The 26,933-nt window shown below is 47.7% G+C and overlaps 1 protein-coding gene across 1 annotated transcript in view; it reads right to left on the reverse strand.

Annotated features, from left to right (window-relative positions):
• The window catches only part of patj (PATJ crumbs cell polarity complex component), a gene marked incomplete at its 3' end in the record, with an annotated part of 112,229 nt that overhangs the window by 37,136 nt on the left and 48,160 nt on the right, over positions 1 to 26,933 (reverse strand). The window contains exons 18-24 of the mRNA XM_079559055.1: positions 21,702 to 21,908; positions 19,426 to 19,467; positions 8,499 to 8,777; positions 5,492 to 5,570; positions 4,148 to 4,208; positions 1,878 to 1,967; positions 1,690 to 1,761 (exon numbers count right to left, since the gene is read on the reverse strand). Coding sequence (XP_079415181.1) covers positions 1,690 to 1,761; positions 1,878 to 1,967; positions 4,148 to 4,208; positions 5,492 to 5,570; positions 8,499 to 8,777; positions 19,426 to 19,467; positions 21,702 to 21,908 — 830 coding nt within the window. The remainder of the gene's footprint in view (positions 1 to 1,689; positions 1,762 to 1,877; positions 1,968 to 4,147; positions 4,209 to 5,491; positions 5,571 to 8,498; positions 8,778 to 19,425; positions 19,468 to 21,701; positions 21,909 to 26,933) is intronic.

Genomic DNA, 26,933 nt, shown 5'->3' on the forward strand with positions numbered 1-26,933 from the left:
AGGAGGACATGTTCAAAACGACCAATCAGAGAGGAGGACATGTTCAACACGACCAATCAGAGGAGAGGACATGTTCAACACGGCCAATCAGAGGAGAGGACATGTTCAAAACGTCCAATCAGAGGAGAGGACATGTTCAACACGACCAATCAGAGGAGAGGACATGTTCAACACGGCCAATCAGAGGAGAGGACGTGTTCAAAACGGCCAATCAGAGGAGAGGACATGTTCAACACGACCAATCAGAGAGGAGGACATGTTCAAAACGACCAATCAGAGGAGAGGTCATGTTCAAAACGACCAATCAGAGGAGAGGACGTGTTCAAAACGGCCAATCAGAGGAGAGGACATGTTCAAAACGACCAATTACAGGAGAGGACATGTTCAAAACGACCAATTACAGGAGAGGACATGTTCAACACGGCCAATCAGAGGAGAGGTCATGTTCAAAACGGCCAATCAGAGGAGAGGACATGTTCAACACGGCCAATCAGAGGAGAGGACATGTTTAAAACGACCAATCAGAGGAGAGGACATGTTCAACACGGCCAATCAGAGGAGAGGACATGTTCAACACGGCCAATCAGAGGAGAGGACATGTTCAACACGGCCAATCAGAGGAGAGGACGTGTTCAAAACGACCAATCAGAGGAGAGGACATGTTCAAAACGACCAATCAGAGGAGAGGACATGTTCAACACGGCCAATCAGAGGAGAGGACATGTTCAAAACGGCCAATCAGAGGAGAGGACGTGTTCAAAACGGCCAATCAGAGAGGAGGACATGTTCAAACCGACCAATCAGAGGAGAGGACATGTTCAACACGACCAATCAGAGCAGAGGACATGTTCAAAACGGCCAATCAGAGCAGAGGACGTGTTCAAAACGACCAATCAGAGCAGAGGACATGTTCAAAACGGCCAATCAGAGGAGAGGACATGTTCAAAACGACCAATCAGAGGAGAGGACATGTTCAAAACGACCAATCAGAGGAGAGGACATGTTCAACACGGCCAATCAGAGGAGAGGACATGTTCAAAACGGCCAATCAGAGCAGAGGACGTGTTCAAAACGACCAATCAGAGCAGAGGACATGTTCAAAACGGCCAATCAGAGCAGAGGACATGTTCAAAACGGCCAATCAGAGGAGAGGACATGTTCAAAACGACCAATCAGAGGAGAGGACATGTTCAAAACGACCAATCAGAGGAGAGGACATGTTCAAAACGACCAATCAGAGGAGAGGTCATGTTCAAAACGACCAATCAGAGGAGAGGACATGTTCAAAACGGCCAATCAGAGGAGAGGACATGTTCAAAACGACCAATCAGAGCAGAGGACATGTTCAAAACGGCCAATCAGAGGAGAGGACATGTTCAAAACGACCAATCAGAGGAGAGGACATGTTCAAAACGACCAATCAGAGGAGAGGACATGTTCAAAACGACCAATCAGAGGAGAGGTCATGTTCAAAACGACCAATCAGAGGAGAGGACATGTTCAAAACGACCAATCAGAGGAGAGGACATGTTCAAAACGACCAATCAGAGGAGAGGCAACGACCAGTATTTCACGTGTTTTTAAACATGTCCTGCCGTCTGTGGGTCCCCGTCGTTGCCCGGGCCCCCCCGTCTGCTCGGATCCGGCCCTGCTCACAGTGGAGTCTGTGCAGAGAGTGGTGTGTGGTACCTCCGCGGCGCCCCCCAGTGGCTGAAGGCCGGCGTCTCCTCCCCCTCGCCGTCCTCTCGCTCCGGGAGGTCCCTGAGCACAACACACAAACATGACGAAACCAGGACTAAACCAGGACTGAACCAGGTCTGAACCAGGACTACAACAGGACTACAACAGGACTACACCAGGACTACACCAGGACTTACGGATCGCTCTGTTGGACGCCTCTGATTGGTGGATAAGTCCCCGCCTGGCCCCGCCTCCTATGCCGCTCTGTGCTCACCGCTCGCACCGACCTGGAACAACAGGTTAAAGAAAGGTTTAAACCTCTGAACCCCCGGTTTGGCTTTACCCAAATCCAAAAGCAAAGTGAGGAAAACTGGAGGAAAAATGCTGAGTTCAGGTTAATATAACAGTGTTCAGGTATGACCAGCAGGGGGCAGTCTCATAATGCACTGGTGTATTTACTGCAAGTCCTCCAGTGTCCAGCAGGGGGCAGTGTCATAATGCACTGGTGTATTTACTGCAGGTCCTCCAGTGTCCAGCAGGGGGCAGTGTCATAATGCACTGGTGTATTTACTGCAGGTCCTCCAGTGTCCAGCAGGGGGCAGTCTCATAATGCACTGGTGTATTTACTGCAGGTCCTCCAGTGTCCAGCAGGGGGCAGTCACATAATGCACTGGTGTATTTACTGCAGGACCTCCAGTGTCCAGCAGGGGGCAGTGTCATAATGCACTGGTGTATTTACTGCAGGTCCTCCAGTGTCCAGCAGGGGGCAGTCACATAATGCACTGGTGTATTTACTGCAGGTCCTCCAGTGTCCAGCAGGGGGCAGTGTCATAATGCACTGGTGTATTTACTGCAGGTCCTCCAGTGTCCAGCAGGGGGCAGTGTCATAATGCACTGGTGTATTTACTGCAGGTCCTCCAGTGACCAGCAGGGGGCAGTCTCATAATGCACTGGTGTATTTACTGCAGGACCTCCAGTGTCCAGCAGGGGGCAGTGTCATAATGCACTGGTGTATTTACTGCAGGTCCTCCAGTGTCCAGCAGGGGGCAGTCACATAATGCACTGGTGTATTTACTGCAGGACCTCCAGTGTCCAGCAGGGGGCAGTGTCATAATGCACTGGTGTATTTACTGCAGGTCCTCCAGTGACCAGCAGGGGGCAGTGTCATAATGCACTGGTGTATTTACTGCAGGTCCTCCAGTGTCCAGCAGGGGGCAGTGTCATAATGCACTGGTGTATTTACTGCAGGTCCTCCAGTGACCAGCAGGGGGCAGTGTCATAATGCACTGGTGTATTTACTGCAGGTCCTCCAGTGTCCAGCAGGGGGCAGTCTCATAATGCACTGGTGTATTTACTGCAGGACCTCCAGTGTCCAGCAGGGGGCAGTGTCATAATGCACTGGTGTATTTACTGCAGGTCCTCCAGTGTCCAGCAGGGGGCAGTCACATAATGCACTGGTGTATTTACTGCAGGACCTCCAGTGTCCAGCAGGGGGCAGTGTCATAATGCACTGGTGTATTTACTGCAGGACCTCCAGTGTCCAGCAGGGGGCAGTGTCATAATGCACTGGTGTATTTACTGCAGGTCCTCCAGTGTCCAGCAGGGGGCAGTGTCATAATGCACTGGTGTATTTACTGCAGGTCCTCCAGTGTCCAGCAGGGGCAGTCTCATAATGCACTGGTGTATTTACTGCAGGTCCTCCAGTGACCAGCAGGGGGCAGTGTCATAATGCACTGGTGTATTTACTGCAGGTCCTCCAGTGACCAGCAGGGGGCAGTCTCATAATGCACTGGTGTATTTACTGCAGGTCCTCCAGTGACCAGCAGGGGGCAGTCTCATAATGCACTGGTGTATTTACTGCAGGTCCTCCAGTGACCAGCAGGGGGCAGTCTCATAATGCACTGGTGTATTTACTGCAGGTCCTCCAGTGTCCAGCAGGGGGCAGTCTCATAATGCACTGGTGTATTTACTGCAGGACCTCCAGTGACCAGCAGGGGGCAGTGTCATAATGCACTGGTGTATTTACTGCAGGTCCTCCAGTGTCCAGCAGGGGGCAGTGTCATAATGCACTGGTGTATTTACTGCAGGACCTCCAGTGACCAGCAGGGGCAGTCTCATAATGCACTGGTGTATTTACTGCAGGTCCTCCAGTGACCAGCAGGGGCAGTCTCATAATGCACTGGTGTATTTACTGCAGGTCCTCCAGTGACCAGCAGGGGCAGTGTCATAATGCACTGGTGTATTTACTGCAGGACCTCCAGTGACCAGCAGGGGGCAGTCTCATAATGCACTGGTGTATTTACTGCAGGACCTCCAGTGTCCAGCAGGGGGCAGTCACATAATGCACTGGTGTATTTACTGCAGGACCTCCAGTGACCAGCAGGGGCAGTCTCATAATGCACTGGTGTATTTACTGCAGGTCCTCCAGTGTCCTGCAGGTGGTGCTGTGGTGCTGTGTAAAACTCACTCTGTGTCCGTGTCTGTGAGCGTGAGCTCCGAGTCGGCCTCGCTGTCTCTGCACTGCCCACCTTCAACACAAACAGAGCTTTAGTCCAGAAACCCGGTCTAAACCAGGACTAAACCCGGACTAAACCAGGTCTAAACCCAGTCTAAACCAGGACTAAACCCGGTCTAAACCAGGGCTAAACCAGGTCTAAACCAGGGCTAAACCAGGACCACAACACAAACAGAGCTTTAGTCCAGAAACCAGGTCTAAACCAGGTCTAAACCAGGTCTAAACCAGGTCTAAACCGGGTCTAAACCAGGTCTAAACCAGGGCTAAACCAGGTCTAAACCAGGTCTAAACCAGGACTAAACCAGGGCTAAACCAGGTCTAAATCAGGTCTAAACCAGGTCTAAACCAGATCTAAACCAGGTCTAAACCAGGACTAAACCTGGACTACAACACAAACAGAGCTTTAGTCCAGAAACCAGGTCTAAACCAGGTCTAAACCAGGTCTAAACCAGGACTAAACCAGGTCTAAACCAGGTCTAAACCGGGTCTAAACCAGGTCTAAACCAGGGCTAAACCAGGTCTAAACCAGGTCTAAACCAGGTCTAAACCAGGTCTAAACCGGGTCTAAACCGGGTCTAAACCAGGTCTAAACCAGGTCTAAACCAGGTCTAAACCAGGTCTAAACCAGGTCTAAACCAGGGCTAAACCAGGTCTAAACCAGGTCTAAACCAGGGCTAAACCAGGTCTAAACCAGGTCTAAACCAGGACTAAACCAGGTCTAAACCAGGTCTAAACCAGGTCTAAACCGGGTCTAAACCAGGGCTAAACCAGGGCTAAACCAGGGCTAAACCAGGGCTAAACCAGGGCTAAACCAGGACTAAACCAGGACTAAACCAGGACTAAACCAGGACTAAACCAGGGCTAAACCAGGGCTAAACCAGGGCTAAACCAGGACTAAACCAGGGCTAAACCAGGGCTAAACCAGGACTAAACCAGGACTAAACCAGGACTAAACCAGGTCTAAACCAGGACACAAAAAACAAAATAAAGCACAATTCCAATCTCATTTAAAATATATCGATATATCTTAAATATCGATATATCTTAAATATCGATATATTTTAAATATCGATATATCTTAAATATCGATATATCGCCCAGCCCTAACACCGACTTGTCGTTCAGTAAATAACAGATGAACACTTTCAGGCTCCATGTTTACCGTTCGCTCATTTAAAAGCATTTTCCTCACTGTTCAACTGAAACAAACTGGATTATATTATTTATATTGTTCATGCTTCCTGTTTGTTGCCGCCTGTGCAGTATTTTAGTGACGTGCAGGCAGTCGGCTCTGACCTGGTGTGGATTGAGACTCCGTGGTTACAGGCGGATCGTCCGGTCGCTGCGGCACTTCCTGTTGGACGTCGGCTCTCGTCTGCAAACACAAAAACAGATTATTGTGAGGAACGTTCAAATCCTGCTCCTCCTCCTCCTGCTTCATAGAGACAGCTGTTCTGTGAGGGCCTCAGAGCTGTGGTCACTCAACAACATCATGAAGGTCCAGGAGCACCAGAGAGGTCAGGGATAAAGCTGAGGAGAAGTTTAAAGCAGCGTTAAAGAGGGGGTATTATGCTTTTTTCAGCCACATAGCACCAGTCTATATCACACTACAATGATGACAAACCTTCTGTTGGTCTGTAAATGCAGTAAATTAGAATAACTGCCTTGTATAAAATTGCTCTTTCAAAATGGCCGTAGCAAATGGCTTGAAATAGGCCTCTGTCTCTTTAAGAACCTCTGACCCTTTCCGACACGCCCCCTCCACACGCTGTCTGTGGCATCACAACACTTTCTCCACAGTATTGAAACTACGATCGGTGCATTTTAATTTTTATTGTTGGAAAGGAGCTACTGTTTATCACTTTGTGAACAATGGCCACACAGGATATGATTTGGAGATGAACCTTCCACACCGGACCGCTTGGAAGGGGCTCTTGCCTGAAAAATAACTGCTGTTTGGAGGCTCTCTCTTTGCATCTGCCATGCCCTATGGATCTCTAACTATACCCCCATGGACGACACCAGGATCTGCAGGAGCCCATACCATTCAAAAGACGGACATTATCTGTGCAGGTGGACAGTGGTTTTTCGAGGTTACCCGTTAGCTTGTTATAATCGACTACAGCTCATTGTTGATGAAAAGTCTGCAATAAACCACACATGTGTAAAGCCAGGCTCATTGTGTGATCATCGTAAAGGCTGCTTCAAGTAGTTGCTGCTTTATTGACGTTATTTGTGCATAATATGCTGCCTGTTTTCAATGAATGTTGTGAAGGTGAAGGTTGTTAGCTTGGCGCGGCTAATAGTGCCTTAGCTCCGGGAGAAACCACTCGGCTACGACTCACTGTGGATGAAATGTGAGCAATAAAACTACACAATCAACAAGCCAGGCTCAGTGTGTGATCATCATAAAGGCTGCTTCAAGGAGTTGCCTGTTTTAGTGACGTTTTCAATGCATAATATGCTGCTTGTATTCACTGAATTTTCCCGTTAGCTTGACGTGGCTAGCTTGTTAGCTCAGGGAGAAAACCACTCGGCTATGACCCATTGTAGATGAAATGTGAGCAATAAACTTCCAAATCAACAAGCCTGGCTCCGTGTGTGATCATTGTTAAACGGTTCTTTATGTGTGTGGTGGTTTTATTGACTTTATTTGTGCAAATTTCTCGTTTTCACGTGATGACTCGAGGTTTAGCTTAGCATTAGCTTTCTCCGGAGGCTCTGTGCATCATCAAGGCCCAGCGCTGAACCAGACACTGAAATAAGTGTTCTTGTCACCGGTTTTAATCCTGGGTGTTTCGGTAACAGAAACACTGATGTGTGTCTTTGTAAAAGTCTGCTGTGGCTCCGGTTCACAACACATGAAGCTAATCCTCCATGATGACTCTGTTTACATCTTAGGGCTAGACACTGCGGGGAGGGGGTTCTGCTGAGGAGCAGTGGTTGGTTACTCGGCTGGTGACGAAAGGTCGGAGGCGTATCCTGGAGGTCGAGGGCGTTTTCCTGAAGGAATCAGGCGTTTTATCCCTAAAATGGCCGCCATCAGAGTTTCTACAGATTACTCGAAAATACGTGAATGTGCCATGGCAACACTTCAGGCATGGTTTTAATGAGGGAATGACTTAATAACATGATGTAAAGCTTGAAAAAGTCGATTTTGCATAATACCCCCCCTTTAAGTTATACAAAGATTTCCTAAGATTTAAACATCTCCTGGGGCAACTGTTCATTCAGAAATGGAAAGAGTAAATCACCACTGACAACTTACCAAGACGTGGTCGTCCACCTAAACTAACAGACCGAACAAGGAGACACTGGTCAGAAATACAACCAAGTGCCCCAAGATAACTCTGGAGGAGCTGAAGTCCTGCCGCTGAGCTGGGGGAATCTGTGCATGGGACAACTATAAGTCGTATCTACACAAATCTGGCCTTCATGGATGAGTGGAAGAAGAAAGCCATTATTGAAAGGAGGCCATAAGAAATCCCGTTTGAAGTTTGTAGAAGTCATATGGAGGACACAGCTCCATGTGGAAGAAGGAGCTTTGGTCAGATGAGACAAACGTTATGTATGGAGCAAACCTAACACTGCTCATGGTCCTGAGTGCACCATCCCCAGTGTCAAATATACGGGGGGGGAGCATCATGCTGTGGGGCTGCTTTTCCTCAGCGGGGTCTGGGGAGACTGTAAGAATAGTTGGGAAGATGGATGGAGCCAAATACAGAGACATTTTGGAGGAAAACCTGCTGGAGTCACAAGAGAACTGAGGCTGGGGCGGAGATTCACCTTCAGCAGGACAATGACCCTAAACACAAAGCTAAATCTACAATGGAATGGTTCAATAAAAACATATTAATGTGTTAGAATGGCCCAGTCAAAGTCCTGACCTAAATCCTATTGAAAATCTGTGGAATAATGTGAAAACTGCTGTTCACAAACGCTCTCCTTCTAATGTGACAGAGCTGGAGTTGTTTTGTAAAGAGGAATGGGCTCAAATGTCAGTCTCTACATGTGCAAATCTTGTAGAAAGACTTGTGCTGTTATTGCAGTAAAAGGGGGTTCCACAAAGTATTCATTCATGCTGTATGAATACTTATGCAAGCCCCACTTTTCACTTTTCTATTTTTTGAAAAATAACAGAATCATGTATCATTTTGCTTTCACTTCACAGTCGTCTGTTACTTGTGTGTGAACGTTCAGTAAAAGAATCAAAATAAAATCTTAATGTTTAGGGTTGTAAACATGACAAAATGTGCAAAGGTTCAAGGTGTATGAATACTTTCCAGAGGCACTGTATGTTCACCTGTTCTGAGCCCTTTCCCAGTGAGCGCCTCCACTCGTCCCAGCTCGGGGGGGCCCCTCTCGGCTCGTCCCAGCTCGGGGGGGCCCCTCTCGGTTCGTCCCAGCTCGGGGGGGCCCCCCTCTGTGGCGCCTCCTGCTCCTCGTCCACGGCCATCTCCCGCTCGTCCTCGGGCGGCGGCTCCGAGGTGGAGTAGCGCGGGAGCCCCCCGTCCAGGATGAGCTCGGGCTCCGGGTCCTCCTCCGTCTCCAGGTCCAGGAGGAGAGAATGCACCAGAGGAACCTGAGGAGCACCCAAAACATGCACAACGGGGTCACGCCAGGCACAGGTTAGAGTCAGAGAGACTCTCGGACTTTCCTGGACAAGAGAGGATCCAGTTTTTACTACTCACTGGCAGGGCCGTAGCCAGGATGTACTAAACAGTGAGGTCCGGGGGGTCTGGGGCTCCTCCCCCAGGATTTTTCAAACACTCAGATGTAGTTTTACTGTATTTTAAGTGATCAAACACTTTTGTCTCATCCTGAAGCTGTTTTCAAACATTGCTTTTCGTTGCCCCGTTTGGGACCAGGAGCCTGAGTGATTGTGGTGAGTGAGTGGATGGTGGTCAGACATGCAGATGGTGCAGACTGGCCTCACTCCCATCAGTCTGCCCCAGGGCAGTGGGTGCAGCCGTGCACGAGTCACGTACCCCATACTTTGACATGATGAACATCACTAAATAAAATATCTACTGTGAAGCAGGTTTTCCAAACAGTTTTGCTCGCCTGAGTGAGAGGCAAAAAAAAAAAAAAAAGCTACAGTTTTAGCGAGGTCCGGCCCTCGGTGACCTCATGGTAGATGCGGCCATGCTCACTGGTTTACAAAGGACCATGAAGAACATCATTGTTCTGTTTTCTGGTTCTACAGGCGACACATTTTAGTAATAAAGTGCATCATTCAGGCATCAGCGTTTCCCACAGGGTAGAAGGAAATGTGTGTGTGTGTGTGTGGGGGGGGGGGTTTGCAGGGTTTGTTTGTGGCCGTCTCTAGGGCCGTCGCATTTTAACCCATAATCCCCATAACCCCCATAACCCCCATAACCCCCATAACCTCAGCCAAACTGACGGCTGTGGCGGTTTTATACGACGTGTGTTTTAAATAACGGGGAAAAAATTACAAATAGCAACAATTTTTTATTTTATTTTTACGAACACCGTGTGTGCCCGCGGGGTTTGATCGTGTGCGACACAGATCAGTCTGTGTGGGAAACACTGGGCGACATCATAAACCAGGTATTGCAGTACTTTGTCCTGGTTTTTGTTGTTTTGGGGAAAATCACAAAGACTCTTGACTTTTTCTAAAATGAAACATTTTGAAACGTACAGACGTCTGAGGTTTGGACTCGGCAGATCCGGATCTGATGTCCCGGATCAGGAGCCGATCCAGGCGTTTTGAGAGAACTGGACCTGATTAAAGTGACCGGATCAGGTCCAGCCTGCAGGTTTAGCAGTAGACTATTGTGGAGCGGAGGGAGCTGCGCAGGAGGAAGGAGGCGGAGCTGAGCAGTGCAGGACACCACGCTCTGACCAGTGCAGGACACCACGCTCTGAAACAGAAAAACCCCGGAGGAGCCGCACCATTTCAGAGGAGACTGAGGCTCCGGCTGCACCTGCTCCAAAACCTGCTCGTCCGGTCGGTCCAGCAAGGACTAAACAACATCGCACAACTGTACAGGACTAAACATCATCGCACAACTGCACAACTGTACAGGACTAAACATCATCGCACAACTGCACAACTGTACAGGACTAAACAACATCGCACAACTGCACAACTGTACAGGACTAAACAACATCGCACAACTGTACAGGACTAAACAACACGACATCATCACAACTGACTTGGCTGTAAATACTGTTTAAGTGGTGCTAGCCCACAGTTAGCTTTGCCCGCTAGCCTGTTAGCTTCTTCTTTGAGATTCCATTAGTGTGTATTGGTGACTCTGACCCGGTGGCAGACAAGTTGCAGTTGTGTTTTTTCTGGCCAGAGACACCATTAACACCTGTATTACCCCCAGAGGGACGACAGGAAGGATTTACTAAGGTAAACACGTTACTTAGTTCTGCTTGAAGCTTTTAGATTTGGGTAAAGCTCTGTGAGGTCAGTGGACACATGGCCGGTCTCTGTTACACCAGAATGTTCGTAGAGTTTTGAACAAAACCGTTTCAGCCGTTTTTACAGTGTGTCTAAAGGTCCAACAGCTCAAACTCAAGTGGGAAAAAAGAAGAGTCTGAAGTCGAGCCCAATAGATCAGACTCCTCTCTCTCTCTCTCCTCTCCTCTCTCCTCTCTCTCCTCCCCTCTTCTCTCTCCTCTCTCCTCCTCTCTCTCTCTCCTCTCTCTCTCCTCTCCTCTCTCCTCTCCTCTCTCTCTCCCTCCTCTCTCCTCTCCTCCCCCTTCTCTCTCCTCCCCTCTTCTCTCTCCTCTCCCTCCTCTCTTCTCCTCCCCTCTTCTCTCTCCTCTCCTCTCTTCTCCTCCTCTCCTCTCCTCCCCTCTTCTCTCCTCTCCTCCCCTCTTCTCCCTCCTCTCTTCTCCTCCCCTCCTCTCCTCCCCTCTTCTCTCTCGTCTCCCTCCTCTCTCCTCTCCTCTCCTCTCCTCTCATCTCCTCTCTTCTCCTCTCCTCTCCTCTCCTCTCTCCTCTCCTCTCCTCTCTTCTCCTCTCCTCTCCTCTCCTCTCTTCTCCTCTCTCCTCTCATCTTCTCTCCTCTCCTCTCCTCTCCTCTCATCTTCTCTCCTCTTCTCCTCTCCTCTCTTCTCTCCTCCCCTCTCTTCTCCTCTCCTCTCATCTTCTCTCTCCTCTTCTCCTCTCTCCTCTCTCGTCTTCTCTTCTCTCCCCTCCCCTCTCCTCTCTTCTCCTCTCCTCTCTTCTCTCCTCTCCTCTCTCCTCTCCTCCCCTCTCTTCTCCTCTCCTCTCATCTTCTCTCTCCTCTTCTCCTCTCTCCTCTCTCGTCTTCTCTTCTCTCTCCTCTCCTCTCCTCTCTTCTCCTCTCCTCTCCTCTCCTCTCTTCTCCTCTCCTCTCTTCTCCTCTCTCCTCTCATCTTCTCTCCTCTCCTCTCCTCTCCTCTCATCTTCTCTCCTCTTCTCCTCTCCTCTCTTCTCTCCTCCCCTCTCTTCTCCTCTCCTCTCCTCTCCTCTCATCTTCTCCTCTCCTCTCTTCTCTCCTCCCCTCTCTTCTCCTCTCCTCTCATCTTCTCTCTCCTCTTCTCCTCTCTCCTCTCTCGTCTTCTCTTCTCTCTCCTCTCCTCTCCTCTCTTCTCCTCTCCTCTCCTCTCCTCTCCTCTCTTCTCCTCTCCTCTCTTCTCCTCTCTCCTCTCATCTTCTCTCCTCTCCTCTTCTCTCCTCTTCTCCTCTCCTCTCTTCTCTCCTCCCCTCTCTTCTCCTCTCCTCTCATCTTCTCTCTCCTCTTCTCCTCTCTCCTCTCTCGTCTTCTCTTCTCTCCCCTCCCCTCTCCTCTCTTCTCCTCTCCTCTCTTCTCTCCTCTCTCCTCCTCTCCTCTCTCCTCTCTCGTCTTCTCTTCTCTCCCCTCCCCTCTCTTCTCCTCTCCTCTCCCCTCTTCTCTCGTCTTCTCCCCTCTCCTCTCTTCTCTCCTCCCCTCTCTTCTCCTCTCCTCTCTTCTCCTCTCTCCTCTCATCTTCTCTCCTCTCCTCTCTCCTCTCCTCTCTCCTCCTCTCTCTCTCTCCTCTCTCTCTCCTCTCCTCTCTCCTCTCCTCTCCCTCCTCTCTCCTCTCCTCTCCTCCCCCTTCTCTCTCCTCCCCTCTTCTCTCTCCTCTCCCTCCTCTCTTCTCCTCCCCTCTTCTCTCTCCTCTCCTCTCCTCTCTTCTCCTCTCCTCTCCTCTCCTCTCTTCTCCTCTCCTCTCTTCTCCTCTCTCCTCTCATCTTCTCTCCTCTCCTCTCCTCTCATCTTCTCTCCTCTTCTCCTCTCCTCTCTTCTCTCCTCCCCTCTCTTCTCCTCTCCTCTCCTCTCATCTTCTCTCCTCTTCTCCTCTCCTCTCTCCTCCCCTCTCTTCTCCTCTCCTCTCATCTTCTCTCTCCTCTTCTCCTCTCTCCTCTCTCGTCTTCTCTTCTCTCTCCTCTCCTCTCCTCTCTTCTCCTCTCCTCTCCTCTCCTCTCTTCTCCTCTCCTCTCTTCTCCTCTCTCCTCTCATCTTCTCTCCTCTCCTCTCCTCTCCTCTCCTCTCATCTTCTCTCCTCTTCTCCTCTCCTCTCTTCTCTCCTCCCCTCTCTTCTCCTCTCCTCTCCTCTCATCTTCTCTCCTCTTCTCCTCTCCTCTCTTCTCTCCTCCCCTCTCTTCTCCTCTCCTCTCATCTTCTCTCTCCTCTTCTCCTCTCTCCTCTCTCGTCTTCTCTTCTCTCTCCTCTCCTCTCCTCTCTTCTCCTCTCCTCTCCTCTCCTCTCCTCTCTTCTCCTCTCCTCTCTTCTCCTCTCTCCTCTCATCTTCTCTCCTCTCTCCTCTTCTCTCCTCTTCTCCTCTCCTCTCTTCTCTCCTCCCCTCTCTTCTCCTCTCCTCTCATCTTCTCTCTCCTCTTCTCCTCTCTCCTCTCTCGTCTTCTCTTCTCTCCCCTCCCCTCTCCTCTCTTCTCCTCTCTTCTCTCCTCTCTCCTCCTCTCCTCTCTCCTCTCTCGTCTTCTCTTCTCTCCCCTCCCCTCTCCTCTCTTCTCCTCTCCTCTCCCCTCTTCTCTCGTCTTCTCCCCTCTCCTCTCTTCTCTCCTCCCCTCTCTTCTCCTCTCCTCTCTTCTCCTCTCTCCTCTCATCTTCTCTCCTCTCCTCTCTCCTCTCCTCTCTCCTCCTCTCATCTTCTCTCCTCTCTTCTCTTCTCTCCTCTCCTCTCCTCTCTCCTCTTCACTCTCCTCTCTCCTCTTCTCCTCTCCTCTCCTCTCTCCTCTTCTCCTCTCTCCTCTTCTCCTCTCTCCTCTCTCCTCTTCACTCTCCTCTCTCCTCTTCTCTTCTCCTCTCCTCTCTCCTCTTCACTCTCCTCTTCTCCTCTCCTCTCCTCTCTCCTCTTCTCCTCTCTCCTCTTCTCCTCTCTCCTCTCTCCTCTCTCCTCTCCTCTCTCCTCTCCTCTCCTCTCTTCTCCTCTCCTCTCCTCTCTCCTCTCCTCTCTTCTCCTCTCCTCTCCTCTCTTCTCCTCTCCTCTCCTCTCCTCTCTTCTCCTCTCCTCTCCTCTCTTCTCCTCTCTCCTCTCCTCTCCTCTCCTCTCTTCTCCTCTCCTCTCCTCTCTCCTCTCCTCTCTTCTCCTCTCCTCTCCTCTCTTCTCCTCTCCTCTCCTCTCTTCTCCTCTCCTCTCCTCTCTTCTCCTCTCTCCTCTCCTCTCTTCTCCTCTCCTCTCCTCTCTTCTCCTCTCCTCTCCTCTCTTCTCCTCTCCTCTCCTCTCCTCTCTTCTCCTCTCTCCTCTCATCTTCTCTCCTCTCTCCTCTCCTCTCTCCTCCTCTCATCTTCTCTCCTCTCTTCTCTTCTCTCCTCTCCTCTCTCCTCTCCTCTCTCCTCCTCTCATCTTCTCTCCTCTCCTCTCCTCTCTTCTCCTCTCCTCTCCTCTCTTCTCCTCTCCTCTCCTCTCTTCTCCTCTCTCCTCTCCTCTTCTCTCCTCTCCTCTCCTCTCTTCTCCTCTCTCCTCTCATCTTCTCTCCTCTCCTCTCCTCTCTCCTCTCTCCTCTTCTCCTCTCCTCTCCTCTCTCCTCTTCTCCTCTCTCCTCTCTCCTCTCTCCTCTCCTCTCTCCTCCTCTCATCTTCTCTCCTCTCCTCTCCTCTCTTCTCCTCTCCTCTCTTCTCCTCTCCTCTCTTCTCCTCTCCTCTCCTCTCTTCTCTCCTCTCCTCTCTCCTCTCCTCTCTCCTCCTCTCATCTTCTCTCCTCTCCTCTCTTCTCTTCTCTCCTCTCCTCTCTCCTCTTCACTCTCCTCTCTCCTCTTCTCCTCTCCTCTCCTCTCTCCTCTCTCCTCTTCTCCTCTCTCCTCTTCACTCTCCTCTCTCCTCTTCTCTTCTCCTCTCCTCTCTCCTCTTCACTCTCCTCTCTCCTCTTCTCCTCTCTCCTCTTCTCCTCTCTCCTCTCCTCTCCTCTCCTCTCCTCTCTTCTCCTCTCCTCTCCTCTCTTCTCCTCTCTCCTCTCATCTTCTCTCCTCTCCTCTCTCCTCTCCTCTCTCCTCCTCTCATCTTCTCTCCTCTCTTCTCTTCTCTCCTCTCCTCTCTCCTCTTCACTCTCCTCTCTCCTCTTCTCCTCTCCTCTCCTCTCTCCTCTTCTCCTCTCTCCTCTTCTCCTCTCTCCTCTCTCCTCTCTCCTCTCCTCTCTCCTCTCCTCTCCTCTCTCCTCCTCTCCTCTCTCCTCCTCTCCTCTCTCCTCCTCTCCCCTCCTCCTTCTTTCCCGGTTGAACTTTCCGTCCGTCGGAGGTGATTTGGCAGAAGAACATTAGCCACAGAACGAGCCTCGTCAGCAGAAACTCCACTAAATATTAACGACGGCATTCCAGACGCTCCATCACCGATAATGCCCCGCGATAACGCTCAGAGACGCGGAGACACCGATCATTAAAGGGGAGGTGAGTGAGGGAGTCAGAGGAGCCGCCGCGAGGCAGACTGACGACACGCGGCTGCCGTTCTGCGCATCCACAGTCACGACGGACAGAGAAGAGCAGCTTTCCTCCTTCACGTCCAAGTGTCTGATGTTTGGACAAAAGGAACAGTTTGGAAAAGTCTGGAAAAGTTTTAAAGAATTTTGTTGACATTTTTTGGAACAGTTTGGAGAATTTGGGAAAATTGTTGAAGTTTTTTGGAAAATTGTCGACAGATTTTGGGAAAATTGTAGAATTTAAAGGTCCTATATCATGCAAAATCGACTTTTTGGAGCTTTTAGCCATGTTGTTATGCTATTTCCTTATCAAAAACACCCCCAGAGTGGTTTGTGGCTTCATTCACGCAGCTCTCAGTAATCCTCCTGAATCCTGCTCTCTGAGGCTCCGCCCTCTCCTGGTGAACGACTGAGTGTTCAGTTGTGTCGGAACAGCGGAACGGAAGTGCTCGACGTCTGTAATGTAATGTCTTAATTCTATGCTTACGGCCTGATTTTAATTTGTAAAACAGCGTTTTCATTATTTCTGTCGTAAGAGAGAGACAAAGTAAAAAAAAAAAAAAAAAAAAGGATGTGCTCGAAGTGCTTCCAGGTCAGCTGTGGCCAAAACAAACACATCCCTGAGCGTCTGAACAGATCAGTCATGTTTGCGCTGCAGCTGAAGATGGAGCTCGTTACCTACTCTGGACACACCTGTTCTTTATTCTTAACTAACGATAATGTCACGGAGAAAAAGAAGCGCGTTTGGCTACGAGGACGAGGAGTTTATTCAGCCTTTTTCAGGAAGAGGCCACTCAGCTGTTTTTTTCTCCTGGATTCAGCGACTATCAGCCAAAATATTGTTTTTCTGTGACTGTCTCTGATGGATGTTTGGGGAACCTTCACCAGAATCAAAGTGGATTAACTTTTATAACCAACGCGAGTCCCATAATGTAAACAGCGATGGACCAGAGCGGTGAGTCAATCCAAACGCTTGTTAGCTTGTGTGTTAGCATATTAGCATGTGTGTTAGCCATTTATGAAGCTGTGTTGCAGATGTCAACTCCGTATAACTGCATCGTGAAGTGACTTCACTTATTGTTGTTTATTTATATTACGGTAAAGTTGTATGTGCGGAGAGAGGGGGCGGAGTTAACTGAATCGAAGCGTTGTGTCTTCCGGGTTCGAAAAATACCTCCAGAAAACACTTATATTTATCACAAAAATGAGTGCTCAATAGTGGTAGAGGTACAATTTATCATATAAATGCCTATACTTAACTTTGGAATGGCTATGATATAGCTCCTTTTAAAAAAACACTTTTTTACCTTTTTTTTTTTTACAGTTTGGAAAATTCTGGAAAACTCTTGAACGTTTTGGAGAAAATTGCTGAAAATTGTTTTGAAAATTCGGCCAGATTTTGGATTTTTTTTCTAAAAATATATTTGAAAAATTGTTGAAAATTGTTGAAAATTGTTTGGAAGATTTTGACATTTTGGGGGGAAAATTTTGGATTTTTTTGGACAGTTTGGAAAATTCTGAAAAACTTTAAAATTGTTGAAATTTATTTGGAAAATTATTGACATTTTGGGAAAATTGTTGAAGTTTTTAGGAAAATTTTGACATTTTTTGGGAAAATTGGAGAATTTTTTTTACAGTTTGGAAAATTCTGGAAAATTCTTGAAAGTTTTGGAGAAAATAGTTGAAAATTGTTTGGAACATTCGGACAGATTTTGGATTTTTTTTAAAAATATATTTGGGAAATTCTGGAAAATAGTTGAAAATTGCTTGGAAAATTTTGACATTTTTGGGGGAAAATTGGGGATTTTTTTTACAGTTAGGACAATTCTGGAAAACTTGGAAATTGTAGAATTTATTTTTAAACATTTTTTTTTCTTACAGTTTGGAAAAAAAAATGTTTGTAAATATTGGAAATTGTGGAATTTTTTGGGGAAAATTTTTGACATGTTTTTATTTACAGTTTGGAACAGTTTGAGAATTTTTTGAAAATTGTTGAAAATTGTTCAGAAAATGTTGACATTTTTGGGGGGGAAATTTTTTATTTTTTTTATTTTTTACAGTTTGGACAATTCTGGAAAACTTAAAAATTGTTGATATTTTTTTGAAAAAGATTGTTTTTTTTTTAAATTGTTGACAAACTTTGAAAAACTTGAAAAATTGTAGAATTGTTTTTTTAAACATTTTTTTCCCCCACAATTTGGAAAATTCTGGAAAACTTGAATTTTTTTGGGAAAATTGTTTAATTGTTCGGAAAATTCGGACAGATTTTGGAATTTTAAGGGGATTTTTTTTTTTTTTTTTACAGTTTGGAATAGCTAGAGAAATTTTTGAAAATTGTTGAAAATCGATTAGAAAATTTTGACATTTTTGGGGGAAAGTTGTTGATTCTGTTTAACAGTTTGGACAATTCTGGAAAACATGAAAATTGTGGACAGATTTTGGAATTACTTTTTTTTAAATATATTTGGGATATTCTGGAAAATTGTGGAAAATTTTGACATTTTTTGGGGAAATTTTTTTATAGCTAGGATAATTCTGGAAAAACGTGAAAATTATTGATATTTGTTTGAAAAAGATTGGTATCCACGTGTAGCAGGAAAGACTCTGTGATCCAAATATGGTCGTTTCCTGTGTGAGAGGAACATCCACAGAGACTAAACATCTGACCTTCAGCCGCTCCATCAGACTCCACACTAATAACTAGTTCATTCAAAAACTAAACTAGACCCAAATCCCTCTGAGCAAATCTCTGGAACTAATATGTCACAAAATGAAGCCCGGCTCAGTCCGTTATTTAGGAAACATAGCTCATTAGTATGCGTAAAATGTCTTAAAACATAAAAAAGTTTAAATAATAGAATCTGCAGCTCTGAAAGAAAGAAAGAAAACAAAGAAGGAAAGGAAAGAGAGAAAGAAAAAAATGAAAGAAAAAAGGAAAGAAGGAAAAAAGAAGGAAAGAAAGAAGAAAAAAAAGGAAAGAAAGAAAAAGAAAGAAGGAAAAAAGAAGGAAAGAAAGAAGAAAAAAAAGAAAAAAGAAGGAAAGAAAGAAAAAAAGAAAAAAGAAGGAAAGAAAGAAAAAAAGAAGGAAAGAAAGAAGAAAAAAAAGAAAAAGAAAAAAGCAGCTTTAATGAACCAAACGCTTAATTAACTTTGTTACGTTTTCGTGGAGCAAAAGTGACCAGTTCTCTGCAGAAAAAGTACGCGAGTAAAGTACAGATGGAGCAGAGTTACTGCAGTAGTAGTAAAAGTACTCGGAGTACTGTGGAGTACTGTGGAGTACTGTGGAGTACTGTGGTGCAGAGCGTGTCCTGGAGTACAGATGGAGTAGAGTTACTGCAGTAGTAGTAAAAGTACTCGGAGTACTGTGGAGTACTGTGGTGCAGAGCGTGTCCTGGAGTACAGATGGAGTAGAGTTACTGCAGTAGTAGTAAAAGTACTCAGAGTACTGTGGAGTACTGTGGTGCAGAGCGTGTCCTGGAGTACAGATGGAGTAGAGTTACTGCAGTAGTAGTAAAAGTACTCGGAGTACTGTGGAGTACTGTGGAGTACTGTGGTGCAGAGCGTGTCCTGGAGTACAGATGGAGCAGAGTTACTGCAGTAGTAGTAAAAGTACTCGGAGTACTGTGGAGTACTGTGGTGCAGAGCGTGTCCTGGAGTACAGATGGAGTAGAGTTACTGCAGTAGTAGTAAAAGTACTCGGAGTACTGTGGAGTACTGTGGAGTACTGTGGTGCAGAGCGTGTCCTGGAGTACAGATGGAGCAGAGTTACTGCAGTAGTAGTAAAAGTACTCGGAGTACTGTGGAGTACTGTGGAGTACTGTGGTGCAGAGCGTGTCCTGGAGAAACCTCGGAGTTTAAAGAGATGAGTCTGAGACAGCACTTTATCAACCTCTGAGTCAGCACAAAATATACACTACACTGTGGGAGAGGGGGGAGACGGGAGGGGGGGGGGGGCAGAGCAGAGGGGGGGGGGGCAGAGGGGGGGGGGGGCAGAGGGGGGGAGCTCTGGCTGTAACACGTTTGTTCTGTGTCGTTTCTCTGAACTCTACAAACTCAAACATAAATAAATAAATGACGCTCTTTGGGTCTGACTCGATGGTGAGAAGCTTCTCCAGCTGTCGTCTGGACTGTGCAGTTTAATCCTTGTTAACGGGTCTGTGATGGAAAAGCCCTGGACGACAGAGCTCACGCGGACATAACGGGGGAGATTCAGCAGATACATGTCAGCTACCACAAGAACCTGAACTCGTGACTCTCGGTTTTACCGATATATCGTGTCGTATCGCCAGAGAGGGGGGGGGGGGGGGTTGTATGTGTGTGAGCGTGTGAAGAGTCACCTCTGCAGCCGAGCGGACGCCTCCATGTTCTGCTCCCTCCACCTGAAACATTCAGACACATTTACTGTAACAGAGGAACGAGGGGAACGAGGAGATTCAGAAGCAAAGGAAACCAGAAGAGACCTGGAGTCAGGAATTTACACGAAAAACATGAAAAACATCAACCAACAATTTCCAGTAAAATGATTTGAAGTGAAATATATAAATCTTAAGTGTTTTCATGAGCAGGGCTGGGAGATATGGGGGAATATGTTTTTCAATTTGAACACATGACTGATTCATGACCTTTGACATCACTTTCACACAAACTTCAGCTGCAACAAAAATCCTCCAGTTTCATCCAAGAAACGTCCGTAAACCTGAACGATAAGAAGATGATGGAGACTGAAAGCAGAGCCAGGCTGTGTCCGAATGTCCACACTATCCCCTAACCCCTCATTCACTACACAGGCCGCACTATATAGTCGACTATATAGTCCTGATTCTGTTGGCGATTCGGACCCAAGCCACGACTTTCTCCGCGCTGCGTGACGTCACGCGCGCTGCAGATTTGTTTTTTTTAATCTGAATTTATTTATTGTTACAAATGTTTAATTTATGAAACAGAACGACTGCACCTTTACAGGTGTTACTATCATCACAAAAAAAGCAACAACAACAAAAAAAAGTCACCCCAGCGTGCGCTCAGAGCCCGGTGTCCGAAGCGCCAGCAGATTGAGCGACTACATCTGCTAAAAGTTCGCGAAACTCCGGGAATAATGTATTTCTGTGATAAAAACCAAACTCAGAGACAGTGGAATATTTATGGATAAATACGAGTCAGATACGCTTTTACTTCACATGGATTTTACATGAATGGCTTGGATTATTCGAGAGGAAGCTGTCGGTCATTTAACAGCGCAAGCTAAAGGTTAGCAGCTAACGTTAGCATGAAGCTGTCGGTCATTTAACAGCTCAAGCTAAAGGTTAGCAGCTAACGTTAGCATCTTTTCACCGTAACCGTTTATAATTTGGTCGTTTATTCATGAGAAACACAAACACACGACTGAAACAGCTGATTTACTTCAGTCGTGTTGTTTAGTCCTGTCTCTGTCAGGCTCTTCTCCCACTCTCGCAATGCATTGTGGGAAATATTGACCCGTGTAGTGACCATCGATGCTCACTACTTTTCCAGATGCATTGTGGGGAATTTCGAGTGCACTACTTTTTTCTCTCTGGACATTCGGACACCCCTACAACATGTGGCCGCTATATAGTCACTATATAGGGAATAGTGTGGACATTCGGATACAGCCATTGTGATTCTGCCCGAGCGCCGATACTGAGTCGAATATCGGACAGTGCAGTATCGGGAAGTTCTTTATGCGAGACAGAAGCTGAAACCAAACCGTCACATGGTTCATAAACTTTGGACTCATTCTTTTTACACTTTTTAACTCATCATAATGACTTACAGTATCACGATACGTATCGGATCGACTCGTGAGTATCGTGATACGTATCGGATCGACTCATGAGTATCGTGATACGTATCGGATCGTGACAAGTGTATCGTGATACGTATCGGATCGACTCTTGAGTATCGTGATACGTATCGGATCGTGACAAGTGTATCGTGATACGTATCGGATCGACTCTTTAGTATCGTGATATGTATCGGATCGTGACAAGTGTATCGTGATACGTATCGGATCGTGACAAGTGTATCGTGATACGTATCGGATCGACTCTTTAGTATCGTGATATGTATCGGATCGACTCTTGAGTATCGTGATACGCATCGGATCGTGACAAGTGTATCGTCCCTGGAATCGATTCCAAATATCTGATACTGAACAGCTGTCTGACTCACTGTTTTATAACAAAACGTCCACCATATCGAGCTTCACACTTTGCAAACGCACTTTAATAAAGAAGCAGCAGCAGCTAAAGCTAAAGCTAAAGCTAAAGCTAAAGCTAAAGCTAACGCTGTCGACCAATCAGAGCAGGGACAGAAGCTGTTCATTAAAGTAATAAAAGATTAGCCTCTGAGGGAGCAGACAAATGTATAATTGAAGTTTGCTGTTAAAGAGTCACACATGAAGTCACTCCAGGCCCTCACGGCGCCCGCTGCATTTAAAGGGACTATATGGAGTTTAAAAATGTTACAACTAAGTGTTTTCCTACATGTTCCTCCATGTCCTCAGACCTTTCACAACGCAGGAGCTTAGTTACACGTGTGACCTGAGGGGGCAGCAGTGAGTATAAGACTTGCTTTAAAGACGTGAGTTCATTACCAGAGGTTTGCGGAGGCCGAGCCGCACGTCTCCGGCCGGCGCCGCCTTCAGCAGCTCCACGGCCTCGGACAGAGACAGGTCTCTGAGCTGCGTGGAGTTCACCCACACCACCTGGTCCCCGGGCAGGACACGCCCACTGCGCTCCGCTGCCCCGCCCACCACCAGCGAGCGCACCACCATCACACAGCGGCCGGGGTCCAGAGGGTCCTACAGGGAGAGAGGAGGGTCAGAAACTACAACACCAGCGACCACACCACCATCACACAGCGGCCGGGGTCCAGAGGGTCCTACAGGGAGAGAGGAGGGTCAGAAACTACAGGGAGAGAGGAGGGTCAGAAACTACAACACCAGCGACCACACCACCATCACACAGCGGCCGGGGTCCAGAGGGTCCTACAGGGAGAGAGGAGGGTCAGAAACTACAACACCAGCGAGAGAGGAGGGTCAGAAACTACACCACCAGCGACCGCACCACCATCACACAGCGGCCAGGGGTCCAGAGGGTCCTACAGGGAGAGAGGAGGGTCAGAAACTACAACACCAGCGAGAGAGGAGGGTCAGAGGGTCAGAAACTACAACACCAGGGAGAGAGGAGGGTCAGAAACTACAACACCAGCGAGAGAGGAGGGTCAGAAACTACACCACCAGCGACCGCACCACCATCACACAGCGGCCGGGGTCCAGAGGGTCCTACAGGGAGAGAGGAGGGTCAGAAACTACAACACCAGCGAGAGAGGAGGGTCAGAGGGTCAGAAACTACAACACCAGCGAGCGCACCACCATCACACAGCGTCCGGGGTCCAGAGGGTCCTACAGGGAGAGAGGAGGGTCAGAAACTACAACACCAGCGAGAGAGGAGGGTCAGAGGGTCAGAAACTACAACACCAGCGAGCGCACCACCATCACACAGCGTCCGGGGTCCAGAGGGTCCTACAGGGAGAGAGGAGGGTCAGAAACTACAACACCAGGGAGAGAGGAGGGTCAGAGGGTCAGAAACTACAGACAGATACAGGGATAACTGATACCGAGCAGCAGGAGAAACCCGTGAGGAGCGTCAGAGACCAGGACACATGAAGATGAAGATGAAGAGTTTAATAATAATAATAATAATGCATTGGTTTTATACAGCACTTTTCTGGACACTCAAAGACGCTTTACATTGCACTATTCATTCACTCCATACTCGGTGGTGATAAGCTACTATTGTAGCCACAGCTGCCCTGGGGTAGACTGACGGAAGCGAGGGAACCAGTCTGCGCCATCGGCCCCTCCGACCACCACCAACCACTCACTCACTACAATCACTAGGCTTCCTGGTGTTCCCAAACGGTCTCCCATCCAAGCACCGACCAGGCCCTTCCCTGCGGAGCTTCCAAGGCGGGATTGGGCGGAGCAAAGGCGGTGTGGACAGAGTTTACCTGGAGGATGGAAGACCATCATCATCTATCATCATCATCATCTATCACCATCATCATCTATCATCATCATCATCTATCACCATCATCATCTATCATCATCATCATCACCATCATCACTGTTTGGACCATGTGTGCCTGTGGATTGTAGAGCTCAAACCTGACGCTGCTCACGAACAACACGTGACCGCGAATAAATGACTCTGAAGCCCGGACCCGGAAGCTCCTGATGAGAGACCAACAGGCCCGCTCAGAACCATGAGGCCGTCCACCACCTGCAGGGGGCGCCATAAGGGCTGGTCTATGTGATTTGACCCGGTAACAGACAAGTGGAAGAATGAATGAATAGTTTATTATTGTGTCTTGCACACGCCCCGCCCTAATGGGCTCAGAAGACACAATAACACCAACAGAAGCAGCACAAAACACCATACACAAACTTATGTAAATAAACCAGTCTGCGCCTCATCCAGGCTTTACAAACTAAAGGAGCCAACTTAAACACATTAGAATTAAACAACCATTTCATCTTGATCCAAAACATATCAGGCTTTTGAACAAACAGTACCCTGTGTAGATCATCGTACCCTGGACAATATTACACATGAAACACATACAGGAGTCCGGAGCTCTGCAGGGACACTGATCTGCACTCCAGAGAAACACTTACAAACATATGAACCCCCCCCCCACACACACACACACACACACACACAAACACCAGCAGCACAGTTTAACACAGGGGACTCTGATCTGCACTCCAGAGAAACACTTTTTCTGTTTCTCGATTTTCAGGCAGGTTAATGAGTCGACTCCACAGACTCACCATTTCACATTTCCTCTGGACTGATCCAGGAACTCGGCCCAGATCACCCAGCACCGGGACAAACGTATGAACCCCCCCCCCCCCCAGGCAAACAACTGGGAGAACGTTCCATAGCCAAGATCTTTACAGATGTTTGACTTGTTCATCACAGAAAGGTGGATGTATAATATATATAATATATATAATATATATTATATATAAAGATAAATGTGTGTTTATATGAAACACAGCCACGTCTCCACAGATTTCTTCTCGTCCATATTCTCTGGCTTTAACATAAAGACACATTTGTTTCCTCAAACTAAACTTTCTTCTCAAACTAAGTTTGTTTTTGGGATGGTATAAAGAACTTTATGTTTTACTATAGTCTCTGAAACCTTTGTCAAACTTTGCGTGGATTTCTCCGGCGTTGAAAACTTTGCGTGACGCGTTCAAAGCGCGGCGGCGTGAACCCTGTCCGATCCCGAACGCTTTGGATGGAGGCCGAAACGCGCCGCTCTTCCCTCCGAGAGACAAGCCCTCCCCCCGAAAAACTCAGAGATGTGTGAAACGCGGATCCGCTGCCAGGAAATCTCTGACTCTCTGCCAGAACAAACGCCGCTGTGGTATTTTTGAAACCGCGATGCTTCCAGGTGAAGTCAGGGGGCGCCGCCTCCTCCTCCGACGCTGCGAGACGAGCGCGAAGAGCCAGCTGTCAGTCAGACGTCAGAAACGCGCTCCGACCCGCGGCCGACGGCCAGCCAAACTTTCAGCACAACTTCAGGAGGAGAGAGTTTATCCGAGGCAGAGAGACAAAACGTATGGAGGAGAAGAAGACACCAGGTCATTCAAATCATTAGGAGACACCAGGCTCGTTCACATATGGAGGAGATCCACATCAGACCTTTAGGAGACACCAGGCTCAGGACAGGCTGTTTTTTATCCATCATCTCTCATTGCCATAGTACCTCCTGTAGCCTCTAGTCTCCCATTAGAATGCATTGGACTTCAGACACGTTAAAGACAGTGAGATGTTCCTCCTGTGGTGACGCTGGGTTAGTTTCTGGCTCTATGATGTAAACCTGCACTGCTAACACTTACATACATACTTTATGTTAGAGTCTGTTTACTTATTATTGACTGTTTATACTTTTTGTCATTGGTAATTATTGTATATAACACATCACTATTTACTATTTAATGTTTTTCTGTTTGCAGTGTTTCTAAGAGCTGAATGTAACAAGTACATTTCTCTATCTTATCTTACCTCCCCAAACACATGATGAGCCGGTGACCCGACCCGACCCGACCTGACCCGCTGGTCAAACACTCGTTTGTTACGAGCGTGACAATAGTTTGCAGTTTGTTTTCAGACAAACATGATTCTCCTTCATGAAGGAAGAGAACCTCCATGATTCTGATGGAGAACATGTCAGGACTAAACACCTGGGAGCCGCACTAGCCGGTTCTAACGCCCGACACAGTGTTGTTCCTCCTGCATTATAACGTCTAACGCGGCTCCTCGTTGTTTAATCCGCTTATACCAGGGTCCCACAAACCTAACATTTATAATAAATGTGTTTTTCATTGACTAAAGTCACTAAATCTGCCAGACTACGGGACTATTTTGTGTGGGTTATTAGCCGGTCACTGAAGGCTGGTCTCAGAGCGAGTCATTCTCCGCAGCTATTACGAGGATCTCAGTCAGGCTCAACGACACAACATCAGCACAGAATCACAACACAACAGGACTAACCCGGAAACACTTTTCCCTGGAAGGAAACACCGATATGCGGCACTCGTGGGCACCACTTATTTACCTTTTACAAGGTTTAACCTGAAGCTAAAGCTAGCTAGCTCAACCAGCTCAACTGTTTATGGAAACAGCTGCGGTGGAGTCGCTCACACCTGGGCCCCCCCAACTCAAACTTTTATGATTGACTTTACTAATCCAGACAAATATGCTTCAATGCAGGATCATTTTATGTACGCCTGAAAATGATGAATAGCCTTAACCGTTTTCAATAGAAATGTAAAGCTCATATGTTATTAACAGTAGCTAACCTAGCTGCTCACTCTCCTCTACAAACATTTAGCAAACACTAAATCCATCTCATACGTTCCTGTCAGTCACTGATTACGCCTTTATCTGACTCAGCTGTGTCATGCGTTGCTATGGCGACGCCACAGCGGAGTGACATCCCAGTGATTTAACTACCGGACTACGTGTGCGGTTATACCAAAATAATGCACCAGCCAATCAGAATCCAGTATCACCCAGACCATGTCTGTTTAACCTCGATCCTCTTTTTTTAGGCTTTCAGATTTAGGCAAAGCCAAACTGGCCCCGCCTGAACCGACCACATACTCACCAGTTTGGCTTTGCCTAAATAAACCTTGTAAAATGTGTCAAAACCACAATGATGAAAAACAAAGGAAAACGATCCATTTATTGAGGTTGTAGTTTTCTGGCCACTCGGCTGTAGGCCTTTAGATTTGGGCAAAGCTCTGAGTGAAGGCGGGGGGTAAGAGGTGAAAGCTAAGCATGTGTTTCTGACAGCTCCATAAAGCACCTCTTTGCCTCTCACTGACCTGTGTGTTGTTGCTGATGAAGCTGAACTGTAATAACTGAGTTTTAAGTTTATATGATGAAAGATAAAGTCGTGCAGCCCGACACAAACAGCGGGTCTAAGCGAGGCCCAGGCTCAGACCGGACGGCTCTGCTGCCGCCGGCTCGCCGCTTTCGCCGCTTTCGCCGCTTTCGCCGCTTTCACCGCCGTTATGGATGTTACCGCCTTCCTCCCGAACCCTCCGCAGTGAAATCTCCTCCTGAAAGTGGAGCATTTTTAGCCGATCCGGCGCTGCTCCTGTCAGTCTGCGCCGCCTCCGAGGGAAAAGGTGTCTGGCTCGGCTCCAACGCCTCAGGAATCGAACCACCGCGCAACAAAAGGCAGCTCCGGCGGACTGCGGCGGAGACGGCACCGGCGCCGGAAGTGTTTGGTTATTTTTACA

Source organism: Gobius niger, assembly GCF_951799975.1.
Source record: "Gobius niger genome assembly, chromosome: 6".
NCBI classification, from domain to species: domain Eukaryota; kingdom Metazoa; phylum Chordata; class Actinopteri; order Gobiiformes; family Gobiidae; genus Gobius; species Gobius niger.